Consider the following 13,099-nt stretch of genomic DNA (forward strand, 5'->3'; position numbering starts at 1 on the left):
GAAAAAAAAAAAAAAAAAAAAAAAAAACTATTTATGCACTCATTTTTTTAATTACAATTTTGGCTGATAATTCCAAATAAAAATTAAAAAAATATATATATTGTCATTTAATTCAATAATATTAATTAATATCTTATATTATATTGATGTGCCACAAATATATAAAATGGAGTGGATAATGTATAATGGAATAATTAATAAAAGTTTTTTTTTAAAATTTATATATATTAATAAAATCCCTTCATAAAAATCCATAAAAATCTAAAGGATATTTTCTATGGATATAATTAATTTAGTGTATACAAATTAAATAAAACATTAATTATCATCTCAAAGGACGATGGTTCGTCTTTCCACTGTGAGCTCAAAAAATAGTCTATCATTTTTAAAATTGTCTTTTATCGAGACTCTAACTTGGATCTCCCTCATTCGACCCGCCTACCTTTTTAATCCTCTACTGAATGGCTCGCTTTCGTAGCAGTCTAAAAGTCTATGCTCGTTGACTAGTTTGCCTCTGTTCTGGAAAAATATTACCTTTTTTATCCTCCAGCGGTTAGCTCGCTTTTGCAGCGGTATAAAGACTTGTGTTCATTGTTCAGTTCACCTCCACTTAGGAGAAATATCCCCATTCCAGCGGCGACTCTCCCTTCATTCAAACGGCCTACCTTTCTGATTCTCCACTGACTGGCTCGCTTCTATAGCAGTTTAAGAGTCTATGCCCGTTGACCAATTTGCCTCCGTTCGGGAAAAATATTACCTTTCTGATCCTCCAGCGACCAGCTCGCTTTTGCACAAGTCTAAAAACCTGTGTTCATTGATCAATTCACCTCCACTAAGGAGAAATATCCCCATTCCAGCGTGGCTCTCCCTCATTCGACCGACCTACCTTTCTAATCCTCCACTGATGAGCTCGCTTCCATAGCAGTCTAAGAGTCTATGCTTGTTGACCAATTCACCTCGTGTAATAGCCCAAATATTACCTTTTTGATCCTCCAGCGGCCGGTTCACTTTCGCACTGATCTAAAAACCTGATCAGTTCACCTCCGCTTGGGAGAAATATCTCCATTCCTACGACGATTTTGTCAACGAACGCGTTTCTGAACGTTCTATATTACCTTGTTTTCTTGAAGTTAGATCAGTTAACATGTCTTTGTCACCATATTGCACACAGTTAACTTACCTACTCCCCGAGTGTGAACACAAACGTATATTATATTTTAACCTAATTTTTTAAGTGTAGAAGTATCTTCTATTCCATGGGAGGAAGACATATAATTAAAGCCAAGGGGAGAAAAAACAGAGACCAGACACAAGAAGAAACCATGAAACAACCGACATATCCTTCAACTACTTTCCTTCTTCTTCTTCTCTCTTCTTTGCTGCTCACTCCCACCGCCGCCATTAAAAGGGTTAGTTCATTTTCTTTGCTTTTCTCTCATTTTCTCTCTCAAATTTTCACCCCATTTGCAGTCCTATGTTGTCTACATGGGAGCTCATTCCCACGGCGGTCGGAAACCGGCTGATATTGTCGCCGATTCTCACCGAGAACTCCTCCGACCATATCTCGAGAGGTACGTTTAAAAAAAAATCGACTTTATCATTACCCATTAGCCAAATAATAATGTTCGAACTTTTGATCGTGTCGAAATCGATTATTTAACGGTTGATTTATTATCTTTTCAGTGGAAATGAATTTGCCGAAGATGTCATCTTTTACTCGTACACTAGACATATCAATGGCTTTGCAGCAATGTTGGAAGACGAAGTAGCTGCTCGATTAGCAAGTAGCTATTCTTTCTCTTTTCGTTCATCGTTAATATCTCAAATTCGAATATTTAATAGAAAATTTTTAATTATAATATCGATTTTTTTAAAATTAACATCGATCACGTTTTGAGTTGATTGGTGATTTAACATTTTATGTGTATAAAACCCAGAGCACCCAGAAGTAGTGTCGGTTTTTCCGAACCGAGGAAGACGGTTACACACGACAAGATCATGGGAGTTCATGGAATTGGAGAACAATCATGGAGTTATAAGTTCAGAATCAATATGGAAGAAGGCAAGGTTTGGAGAAGACACCATTATTGGAAACCTTGATACTGGTTCGTTTTCTCTCTCTAACTTTCTCTCTCTTCTTTAATTAATTAATTATTTATTTATTTATTAAATAATTAATTTTGATTTGAATAATATTTTTTCAAGCCCTTGACTTTTTTTTTTTAATGAATAAAAACAAGATCTGATTTTTAATATAGAGATAAGAAGGGTTTTAGATCAATCAAAACGACGTAGTTTTGATTAGTTTAATTTTTATTTTTTTTGGAAAACTAAAAATATATTTTCATGGATCTGCGTTCAGTCTGTTTGACTCTCTTATCTCCAACCCCCATGGTTGATTTTTTTAAACCATTTTTAATTAATTTATAAATAAACAAATTATTTTATATTTTAAATAAATTAAATTAATAAAATACACTTGAAATTTGAAGGAGCTCGATAACGAGTATGAAAGATAGAATAAGAGTAGAAAGAAAATAAAAACGTAGAATGCAATGGAGGAAGAAAAGTAAGAGAATGTAGATTCCAACGAACAGAAAATTGGGCAAAAGTAAAGCGAAAGACTTCAATTAGTCAAAATGACGATAGTAACCTCAAGTCGATAATCTCTAGTGATAGTTGATGATGTCAAAAACCTTAAAACGATAGATTTATAAAATAATTTTAAGAGTGTTAAAAAATATAGAGACTAAAATAAAATAAATTTTAAAACGAATAATAATAATTTATTTATATTTAGACTCGTGAGGGGTATTTTGGTCATTTTGAGCCTGGAATTTCAACAGGGGTATGGCCGGAATCAAAAAGCTTTAGTGATTACGATGATTTGGGACCAATTCCCCAAAGGTGGAGAGGAATATGCCAAAACCAAAATGATCCTTCTTTCCATTGCAATAGGTACTTTCTCTTTCCCTCTCTTCATTTTTTTTATTTTTAATTTAAATAGCGGAGTAGAGATTCCGACCTACGTCCCGAGCGACGTTCATATATTAATATCTTAGCTTTTATATTTTAATTTAAATAGCGGAGTAAAAATTTGTCTAGAATTAGTTTAAGTAGGACCTACCAATACCGAGACGAAGTTGGGAATATTCAAATCGACTTTAAAAAAGATATATGTTGCGTATATCTTCTTTTCAATTATGTCCATAAGAATAATATTTTTATTTTTTACTCTCTCTTCCCTTTTCACTTTTTATCTATATATATATATATATATAATATTTATTTCCCATCTAAAATATTGATTTACATATAAAATTAGGGTAGGGTCGGGTAGCGAACAAACTCGACCAAAAAAATTTAAATTCGCTCGAGTTTTTTAATTTTCAAAAAAATTAATCCATCCCGATTTTGAAACGGGTCAAACGTTCTCATTGACACACTATTCAATATCTAATTTTGATATCATTTAATCACTTAAGCACTGTTCGTAGTGATATTGTCTGTTTTGGCCAGTGTTGCATGTTCATGGGTTTATGAGCATGCACGATATTATCTGAAATTTCTGTAAATTTGGTGGTAATTTAATCTCAAGGAAACTAATCGGAGCAAGATACTTCAACAAAGGCTACAAATCCGTTGTCGGTCATCTAAATTCTTCGTTCAATTCGCCGAGGGATAATGAAGGGCATGGTTCTCATACCTTATCGACGGCGGGCGGTAACTTCGTCGCCGGAGCTAGTGTTTTCGGCTTGGGAAAGGGCATTGCCAAGGGCGGATCGCCTAGGGCTCGGGTGGCCGCTTACAAGGTCTGCTGGCCTCCAGCGGCTGGGAATGAGTGCTTCGATGCCGATATATTGGCGGCGTTTGATGTGGCGATCCACGACGGCGTCGACGTGTTGTCGGTGTCGCTTGGAGGAGATCCGAATCCGTTGTTTAACGATAGTGTTGCAATTGGATCATTCCACGCCGTGAGGCACGGGATTGTGGTGATTTGCTCTGCCGGAAATTCGGGACCGACAGCCGGTTCCGTGACGAATATTGCGCCCTGGCAGATCACCGTCGGAGCCAGCACCATGGACAGGAAGTTCCCTAGTCGTGTCGTTCTTGGGAACAAGAAGCAAATTGAGGTTAGTGCAACTTGTTCTTGAAATTATGTAGAGAGGAAATGAAGTTTGATGCAACATTTATGCTATGAAAGGAATTTCAAACCACAACAGATTTGAAACATAGGTTAAATTACAAAATCTTTTGTGCATAAACTTGAATTTTATACCTAACCAATCGTTAAACTTTCAATTTCATGAACTTCAAAAGTTGTCAAAGAAGCCAATGATCGATTATAAGAAGTCTCTACAATGGTATGATGTTGTCTACTTTGAGCATAACCTCTCGTGACTTTGGTTTTGGTTTCCCCAAAATGACTCATACCACGGAGATGTATTCCTTACTTATAAACTCATGATTATCCCCTTGATTAGCCAACGTGGGACTCCCTCCCAACAATCCTCCCATCGAACAAAGTACACCATAGAGCCTCCCCTGAGATCTATGGAGCCTTCGAACAACCTCCCCTTAATTGAGACTCGACTCCTTTCTCTGGAGCCCTTAAACAAATACACTCTTTGTTTGACACTTGAGTCACTTTTTACTAGACCTTCGAGGGTCCCAACTTCTCTATTCGACATTTGAGGATTCTGTTGACATAGCTAAGTTAAGGGCATGATTCTAATACCATGTTAGAAATCACGACTCTCCACAATGGTATGATGTTGTCCACTTTGAGTATAAGCTCGCATGACTTTGCTTTGGGTTTCCCCAAAAGGCCTTGGATAGTATTCCTTACTTATAAATTCACGATCATTCTCCTTGATTAGCCAATGTGGGACTCCCTCCCAACAATCCTTAACAATATAAGGACTTTCATAAAATCGAAAGTTTAGGATCTACTTGATACAAACTTGAAAGTTTTATCAATGGTGCAATTTGCCTAACGAAGAACGCAATCTTTTGTAGGGCGAAAGCCTAACCCCTGAAGGTTTGCCAAGCAGGAAGTTCTATCCACTCATGAGTGCTGCAGATGTTAGATTGGCCAATGCATCAGCTCATGAAGCGTAAGAACATGGAACAATAATTTTCTGCTGTCTTAGCTATTGAAATTACCTTAGAATTATTGTGTTTAGGGTCTTTTTAGATTGAATTTCTAAGTGTTCATAGTAATTGGCTCTGATTTCTTGAACATTTCAGTCAATTGTGTAAAGCTGGTACGCTTGATCCTAAGAAGGCGAAGGGAAAGATCCTCGTCTGCCTTCGTGGTGATAATGCAAGAGTGGACAAGGGCGAGCAAGCAATGTTGGCTGGAGCTGTGGGTATGATTCTCGCCAACAATGAGCTCAGTGGGAATGAAATCCTTGCGGACCCACATGTTCTTCCAGCCTCGCACATCAACTTCACTGATGGCGTTGCAGTTTTTGCATACATCAATTCAACCAAGTAAGTTGCTTCTATAACAGTAACAAGCATGTTTAGATTAACTTTCTAAATGCTTAAAAACATTTTCAAACATTTGGAATGTCAATCCAAACCGGTCCTAAATTAAGCACAACAGCAAACAACATTTGAGTTGTTTGGGCCGTATGGCTGTCCTGTGTCACAATTGCACTTTTTTTGACAACGGACTTTGCGATTGTGCAGCACTCACTCCCAACACCTAGTGAGTCAAACCAATTTGTATTCGTGTCGCCTACGGCCGGGTAATGTATGCTCGAGCCTTTGGCCCCATTAGAGAACAAGGTTTTAGAAAACGGGGATAGAAAGATTTTTGAAAGCGAGTTTGAAAGTAAGAAAGAGAGATGATTTTAAAAGCAACGTTATATAGCTATAAGCAAAAGGTAACACAACGACTTAAATAACATGTAACTTTTTGGATTGAGAGAATTTGACAACTAGTCGCATCACCTTATAATACATTTTGAGGCGATTTAGATCTGGCAGGCCTAGACGTGGTTCCGCTGAACGGTCATACAAAAATCAGGGGAGGAGTTGATTACTAGTTACACCCTCCCTATAGTACAAATTCTTACGCGATTCAAGTTTAGCAGGTCTAGACATGATTTTGCCGAGTAGTTGTACAAATTGGAAATATAATAGTAAGACAATATAACATGAAATGAAGTAAAGGGTTCGGCATGACATGGACATGCGGCCACACACACCCTGAACAAACATGACCGTGACACCCTGCTCATGGTCTATCGTGCACATCACCTTGAAACCTTTAAATTGTGAACAGGTTCCCTCAGGCTTACATCACAGGAGCTACAACTCAATTAGGTACAAGGCCAGCTCCATTTATGGCAGCATTTTCATCAGTTGGACCAAGCACTATTACTCCAGAGATCTTAAAGGTTGTCTTTTAGGCTCCATTTGATACTCATTTAGTTCATAAAATATGTCTGGTTTCTCACACTTCTTTATAATGGTATTCATCCAAATAGAAACTTATTGTTTATAAACTTAATTTTTTAAGTCAAATGGATATCAAACGGAGCTTGCTATAATGATTGTTGGGTGATTTTTGTGTGTGCAGCCTGATGTTACAGCACCGGGGCTGAGTGTTATAGCTGCTTATACTGAAGCAGAAGGACCTACCAATCAAGAATATGATAAGCGTCGGGTTGCTTTTAACTCGGTATCAGGAACTTCCATGTCATGCCCTCATGTTTCTGGTATAGCTGGTCTCCTTAGAACTCTTTACCCTCACTGGAGTCCTGCCGCTATTAAATCTGCAATCATGACCACGGGTAAAACAATTCAACGCCCTCGGTATTTTCTTTGCCACAAATCTTTGAAAACAAATAATTAGTCCTTACGTTTCGACTATATTTTCAATATTGTTCTTTATTCGTTACTTTGAGTTTAGTTTCCATTTGGTCCTAACGTTTCAAAAAGTTACATTTTTACCATAATTTTTTAGTTTAGTTTCCGTTTGGTCATAGGTTTCAAATTATTGCATCTTTTTTATCCGTGAGTTTTGAGTTTTGAGTTTAGTTTCCATTTGGGTCCAAAGTTTCTAGATTTAACACTTTTAACTCGAAGTTTGTACTAATTCTCGTTTTTCGTCATTGGTGTTAGCTTTGATTAAAAGTGAGCATTGGTGAAACTCACGAACACTGCCCTAAGTTTCTAGATTGACACTTTTACTACAAGTTTGTACTAATTCTCGTTTTTGGTCATTAATGTTAACTTTGATTAAAAGTGAGCATTGGTGAAAACTCACGAACAAAATGTAAAATCTTGAAATTTAGGATCATATGAAATCTAAGCTCACGAGCTGAGGGTAAAATATAATATTTTGAAAATTCAAGGACCAAATGGAAACTAAACGGACAAGTCAGGCGTCGTTCTTATTAGTTTCTATTTTTTGCAGCAAGCACCTTAGACAACAACTTCAAGCCGCTCCTCAACGCGTCCTACTCCGTGGCCACGCCATTCAACTATGGAGCAGGACACATCCATCCAAATAAAGCTACAGATCCTGGCTTGGTCTATGACATAACCATTACTGAATATCTGTCATTTCTATGTGCCTTAGGATACAACAAAGCTCAACTATCACAGTTCTCCAATGGCCCCTTCAATTGCTCGGAGCCTATTAGTCTTACAAATCTCAACTATCCTTCAATCACTGTCCCTAACCTCTCGAGATCGATCACAATTACTCGAAGACTAAAGAACGTCGGTTCTCCCGGAACGTACAAAGCCGAGATAAGAAGACCGGCTGGGATATCAGTTTCGGTTAAGCCAAAGAAGTTGAGCTTCACAAGATTAGGTGAAGAGCTGAGCTTCAAAGTTCTCATGAAAGTCAAGGAAGGGAATGTAGGAAGGGAGAAGAATTATGTATATGGTGATTTGATATGGTCTGACGGTAAGCACCATGTAAGAAGCCCTATTGTGGTAATGGCAATCTAGTAGAAAGCTAAGGAAAGTCGATTCAAACAGGTCCACGATTTAATTCGGTTGGTTGGCTTAGTTTCTTTATTTTAGCGCGACACCTCGACTTGTAAACGATGACTTTAGCTTGAGTCCTCTTTTCGCTCTTTTGGATTGTTTGGCTCATGTTCGACCTTCGTCTTTTATAATAATGATTGATACAGTGAGGGAAAACAACAATAACTAATGTTTAGATTTTATTGACATTTGTATGTTTCTAATCCATTTGAAACAGGGACACCGATAAGTTCGGGAGAAAGAATAAATAGGTTCGAGCAATGGAGACCGATAGGTGAATGAGCGAAGCCAGAAAGAAAAAGTCATTCCCTATTGACTGGCTCATCTTTGAATCATGTCTTCCTACGACTTATACCTGATTGAGCCATGACGATTTTGGTGATATTTTTCGGGAAGAAATTTCATGGGTCGTGTCAAAGCCAAATTTGTCGGTAAAAATTGCATTTAAAAAATTAAAATTAAATTAATTTTCAAATCATTAGACTGAGAGAAAAATATTTAAAAATTTAAACTAAATAATAGTAATTTAACTTTTAATTAATTAAGATATGAATGCGTACACTTGAGTTTTTTGAAGCATGTAAAATAAGCCTCCTCGAGATTGGTAAAAAGGTACAAACCAAATATTTGGAAGGTAGCGGGAAATAATCAGGTGTGGGCCAGTGTACGGAAACGATATGGTCATCACTTCAAGTTCAACGGCGCTCCTGATCCTTGGGCCCACCTAAACTGGAAACCTGATCTATGTTTTCGAATTTAAGGAAAAAAATAATAATTAAATACGAAGAAAAGGAAATTGACGGTGCTGATTTAATCCATAATTTAATATAATGTTTATTAATTTATGAGGTGCACTGTACCTTCAGAATGTGTGTGGAATAATTTATTGTGCTTCAATTTTCATCTTAAAATGTATTTTCGAATTATTTATTTTGCTTTAATATTACATTTCCTTTTTAGTTTTGTTGAATTGGGGCCATTTTTTTTAATAATTTTATATCGGTTGGATTAATAATAATAATAACTCAATTGGATTATATTTTAAATATTACATATTTACATTTTATTTTTATTTTAAATAAAAATTTAAAACTCAATCTAACCATTTATGGTTGATTACTCGAATAGTTTGATTCAGACCTCCACCTGATAATTTATGGTTTAATTGGGTTCATTATTTAATAAGAATTACTCGAGTCGAATACTTTAGTCAGATCCTCAATGTTCATTATTTAATAAAGGGTACCGAGTAGAATAATTAGGTTCAATTCTCAACCTAATAATTTATGGTTGAATAAGTGTTGTTTGAATTATAAAAATTTAAATAATTGGGTTGGGTCGGAAAAATGTATCGGGTTAGAGCTAGGAATGTTATTATTTAATTTAATTAAATTAAAAAAAATATAGAAAATATTAGAATGAAACCGTTCCCAAAAAATCTAAAAAAGGAAGAGTCCATGTGACTTATGGATAGATCCGTGAATCCACGTCCACTCAAATCTCATAAAATTAGAAATAATATTAATTTCCTTTAATTTTATTGGGGAACCGCTCGAACTTTCTTTTTCCCCATATTGCCCCTATCAGGACCACGTTCTGCGTCTACAAAACCGAGGGTAACGACGTAATAAAGTGAAAATATGAAGGGTAAAATCGACACTGAGACCACATCAAATATCAGTGGCAAATCGGTTCCCTCATTCGGCAGTTGAGCTGCGAGCTAATCTCTAGTATTTTCGTTTTTCCCGGCCACTGTCTGATCGGTGAAGAAACCGGATTTAGCTTTGTGAATTCGGATTGATCGTCCAATGGCGTCTTCTATTGCTGCAGGTGGAGTTCTCAGAGTTTCGACGACGTCGGGGTCTTCGTCGTCGAACGGCGGTTCTAACCGTGTAAGGGGAAGCAGCGTTCGAAGCCTCTCGTTCGGTGCGTCTCTCATTTCTGGTGACAAGATTGATTTTAGAGCTTCTGCTTTGGGATCACGACGTTTTTCTGGTGGTAGAGCGGCACCTTTGATCGTCTCTCCGAAAGCGGTTTCTGATTCCAAGAACTCTCAGACTTGCCTCGATCCCGATGCTAGCCGGGTTGGTATTCTTGTTTCTTTGTGTTGTTCTCTGAATGCGTTAATTGATTGGAATCGAATAGTTTTAGAGCCTGTTGTACTTGATGCGTTCGCGGAGTTTATTTCGTTTGATTTCCTGTATTGAGCCGCTGCGATTTGTTTCTAGAATGGATGGTGATTTAATGGCGTCTGTTATCTGTTTTTTTTTTGTGGTTAGAGTGTGCTTGGGATTATTCTGGGAGGTGGTGCTGGAACGCGGCTCTATCCGCTCACTAAGAAGCGGGCGAAGCCTGCTGTTCCTCTTGGAGCAAACTACAGGCTGATTGACATTCCTGTTAGCAATTGTCTCAACAGCAACATTTCCAAGATTTATGTCCTAACGCAATTCAATTCTGCGTCTCTTAATCGTCATCTTTCCCGAGCTTATGCGAGTAACATGGGCGGTTACAAGAATGAAGGATTCGTTGAGGTTCTTGCGGCTCAGCAGAGTCCGGAGAATCCAAATTGGTTCCAGGTGATGGAATCAAGATTAGGTTTATTCTTTCATAATTCACGCGAAAATTGGAATCACTGAAACCTACCATTTTGTTCAGAACATTGATCTTGTGATATACTCTGTCTTAATACTTCCAATTTCCTAATGCATTTTCTTTAAGTTTGTCTTGATCTGATATACTCCGTCTTATCTCATAAATGTTTGGAATTGAAACCTGCAGGGAACAGCTGATGCGGTTAGGCAGTATTTATGGCTATTTGAAGAACACAATGTTTTGGAGTATCTAGTTCTTGCTGGCGATCATTTGTACCGAATGGACTACGAGAGATTTATTCAAGCACACAGGGAGACTGATGCAGATATCACTGTAGCTGCACTTCCCATGGATGAAAGCCGTGCTACTGCATTTGGTCTGATGAAAATTGATGAAGAGGGACGGATAATTGAGTTTGCAGAGAAACCGAAAGGAGACCAATTGAAAGCAATGCAGGTGAATCCAAACTCCAATACTTTTTATCATAATAAACTGTTCTCCTATGTCTTGCTTCATAAGATGTTCTTGTTAGATGGGTTAGTCTAAAGCAGAAAAAAAAATCCTGTTTTCTTTCTTACAGGTTGATACTACTATTTTGGGTCTTGATGATGAGAGAGCGAAAGAGATGCCTTTCATAGCCAGCATGGGTATTTACGTTATCAGTAAGGATGTGATGCTGAATCTTCTAAGAGAAAAATTTCCCGGAGCAAATGATTTTGGGAGTGAAGTTATTCCTGGTGCAACTTCCATTGGAATGAGGGTATGGATATAATGATCTTATGCACCATAAATATATGTCATATCAATATTGATGAAAGTATTGTCCAAATATATCATAGAATTCGTTAGTGGAAAGTACCAAACAACGATGGCCTTGACAATCGAGTTGTCTGATACAAACTCTAGCCACTACATGTGTAAGATCTTACATCTGTTGGGGAGGAGAACGAAACATTCTTTATAAGGGTGTGAAAACCTTTCACTAGTAGACTCATTTAATAATCTTAAGGGAAAGCCCCAAAAGAGAAAACCTAAAGAGGACATTATGTGCTAGTGGTGGGCTTGAGCTGATCTGTTACAAATATTTTCTGCTTCGATTAAAAAAAAAAGAAATTAAAAGAAAAAAAGGCAAAGTAGTAGTTGAATGAGTGCTGATCTTGATTACTCTTGGTTTGCTGGAGAACGATGGCACCAGAGCTCGTAAGGGCTGCGATCTCTATAATAAAGATATTGATTTGACTTTGTAGGTGCAAGCTTACTTGTACGATGGCTACTGGGAAGATATTGGTACCATTGAAGCCTTTTACAACGCAAATCTGGGGATCACAAAGAAGCCAGTACCAGATTTTAGGTAACATTTGATTAAGTTATTAATGAATTGTTAAGTTATCATGTGTTTATTTGATACACGAAACACCCAATTGCAGCTTCTATGATCGTTCGTCTCCAATCTACACCCAACCTCGCTACTTGCCGCCATCGAAAATGCTCGATGCTGATATCACTGACAGTGTTATTGGTGAGGGCTGTGTCATAAAGGTAACTTCTTTACGAAGCTCTTTGCTATGCTAAGATGGTGTTATTACCTCGTCTTAACTGCATTATTCCTTCCCCTTTCCATAGTTGGAATAACCCCTTTTTTATTTTCTCCTCAGAACTGCAAGATTCATCATTCTGTCGTTGGCCTCCGATCTTGCATATCCGAAGGTGCAATCATAGAAGACACGTTATTGATGGGTGCAGATTATTATGAGGTCTGTATTCAATAATAACCTTGTTTATCATGAGTTTCAGATAGCTTTTACCTCTCTTTAAAGTACTTTTAGATACTTAAACATCATGAAAATGTTGAAAAACTACCTTTAATGGTTAATGCTACCATTTGAAACTCATGTAAAACTATTATCTTAAAATATAGAGCCACACTCTAATAAAATTACGAGAATTTATGTTCAAAGTGGGCAATATTAATATAATTTCTAACTGTTTTGCACTTTGTTGAGGAGATAAATTGAGGGGTGGTTAGAGCATAAACTGATTTGTAGTTTTCCTTGGTGGTGCTCCTCAGACGGACGCCGACCGTAGGTTATTGGCGGCAAAGGGTAGTGTACCAATTGGCATTGGCAGAAATTCCCACATCAAGAGAGCTATCATTGACAAAAATGCTCGCATCGGGGAAAATGTCAAGGTATGTCATGTCAACTTTTGTTTGCTTTTATTTCGTTTTTAACATTTATGTTATTATATCTTATCACGCATTTTCGGGGTGGGGTCGATTTCCATTATCTTTTTACTCTCAATCAAATCCACTCCTTCCATAGAGAAGGAACAAATACAAGTAGACAAGAAATGAGTTCATAAGAGCCTTTTCTCTCTCTTAAAGTTGTTTTGACGGTGGGAATAAATCTATTTCAAATCAGCTTCACATGGCCGCACACGTTTGGCTTTTTTTTTTTTTTTTTTTTTTTTTTTTTTTTTTTTTTTTTTTTTTTTT

The 13,099-nt window shown here is 37.1% G+C and overlaps 2 protein-coding genes across 3 annotated transcripts in view; both read left to right on the plus strand.

Annotated features, from left to right (window-relative positions):
• Window positions 1–1,217: 1,217 nt before the first annotated feature.
• LOC111468122 (subtilisin-like protease SBT5.3) lies at window positions 1,218–8,175 on the plus strand. 2 transcript variants are annotated; one of them, XM_023113208.1, is made up of 11 exons: window positions 1,218–1,409; window positions 1,471–1,571; window positions 1,684–1,784; window positions 1,938–2,105; window positions 2,847–2,958; window positions 3,599–4,133; window positions 5,020–5,117; window positions 5,251–5,496; window positions 6,296–6,410; window positions 6,593–6,806; window positions 7,433–8,175. In XM_023113208.1, the coding sequence occupies exons 1-11, from the start codon at window positions 1,257–1,259 to the stop codon at window positions 7,972–7,974; spliced, it is 2,385 nt and encodes a 794-aa protein (XP_022968976.1). In that variant the 5' UTR covers window positions 1,218–1,256; the 3' UTR covers window positions 7,975–8,175. The 2 variants fall into 2 exon arrangements, with proteins under 2 accessions (XP_022968976.1, XP_022968977.1); XM_023113209.1 differs by lacking the exons at window positions 1,218–1,409; window positions 1,471–1,571 and having other exon boundaries at window positions 1,940–2,105.
• Window positions 8,176–9,702: 1,527 nt separating this feature from the next.
• The window catches only part of LOC111468168 (glucose-1-phosphate adenylyltransferase small subunit, chloroplastic/amyloplastic), a 4,431-nt gene continuing 1,034 nt past the window's right edge, over window positions 9,703–13,099 (plus strand). The window contains exons 1-8 of the mRNA XM_023113289.1: window positions 9,703–10,097; window positions 10,293–10,589; window positions 10,792–11,061; window positions 11,186–11,365; window positions 11,853–11,956; window positions 12,033–12,144; window positions 12,261–12,359; window positions 12,674–12,793. Of these exons, the coding sequence (XP_022969057.1) occupies window positions 9,822–10,097; window positions 10,293–10,589; window positions 10,792–11,061; window positions 11,186–11,365; window positions 11,853–11,956; window positions 12,033–12,144; window positions 12,261–12,359; window positions 12,674–12,793 (1,458 nt within the window). The 5' untranslated portion in view covers window positions 9,703–9,821. The remainder of the gene's footprint in view (window positions 10,098–10,292; window positions 10,590–10,791; window positions 11,062–11,185; window positions 11,366–11,852; window positions 11,957–12,032; window positions 12,145–12,260; window positions 12,360–12,673; window positions 12,794–13,099) is intronic.

This window comes from Cucurbita maxima, unplaced genomic scaffold (genome assembly GCF_002738345.1).
Source record: "Cucurbita maxima cultivar Rimu unplaced genomic scaffold, Cmax_1.0 Cma_Scf00036, whole genome shotgun sequence".
Lineage (NCBI taxonomy): Eukaryota > Viridiplantae > Streptophyta > Magnoliopsida > Cucurbitales > Cucurbitaceae > Cucurbita > Cucurbita maxima.

Excerpts from the sequence above, each read along its gene's own strand:
- LOC111468122 (XM_023113208.1), top strand. The coding sequence starts at position 1,257 with ATGGGAGGAAGACATATAATTAAAGCCAAGGGGAGAAAAAACAGAGAC. Across the intron at positions 1,410-1,470 it reads CCACCGCCGCCATTAAAAGG|TCCTATGTTGTCTACATGGG; the intron begins GTTAGTTCATTT and ends CCCCATTTGCAG. Across the intron at positions 2,106-2,846 it reads TATTGGAAACCTTGATACTG|GGGTATGGCCGGAATCAAAA; the intron begins GTTCGTTTTCTC and ends GAATTTCAACAG.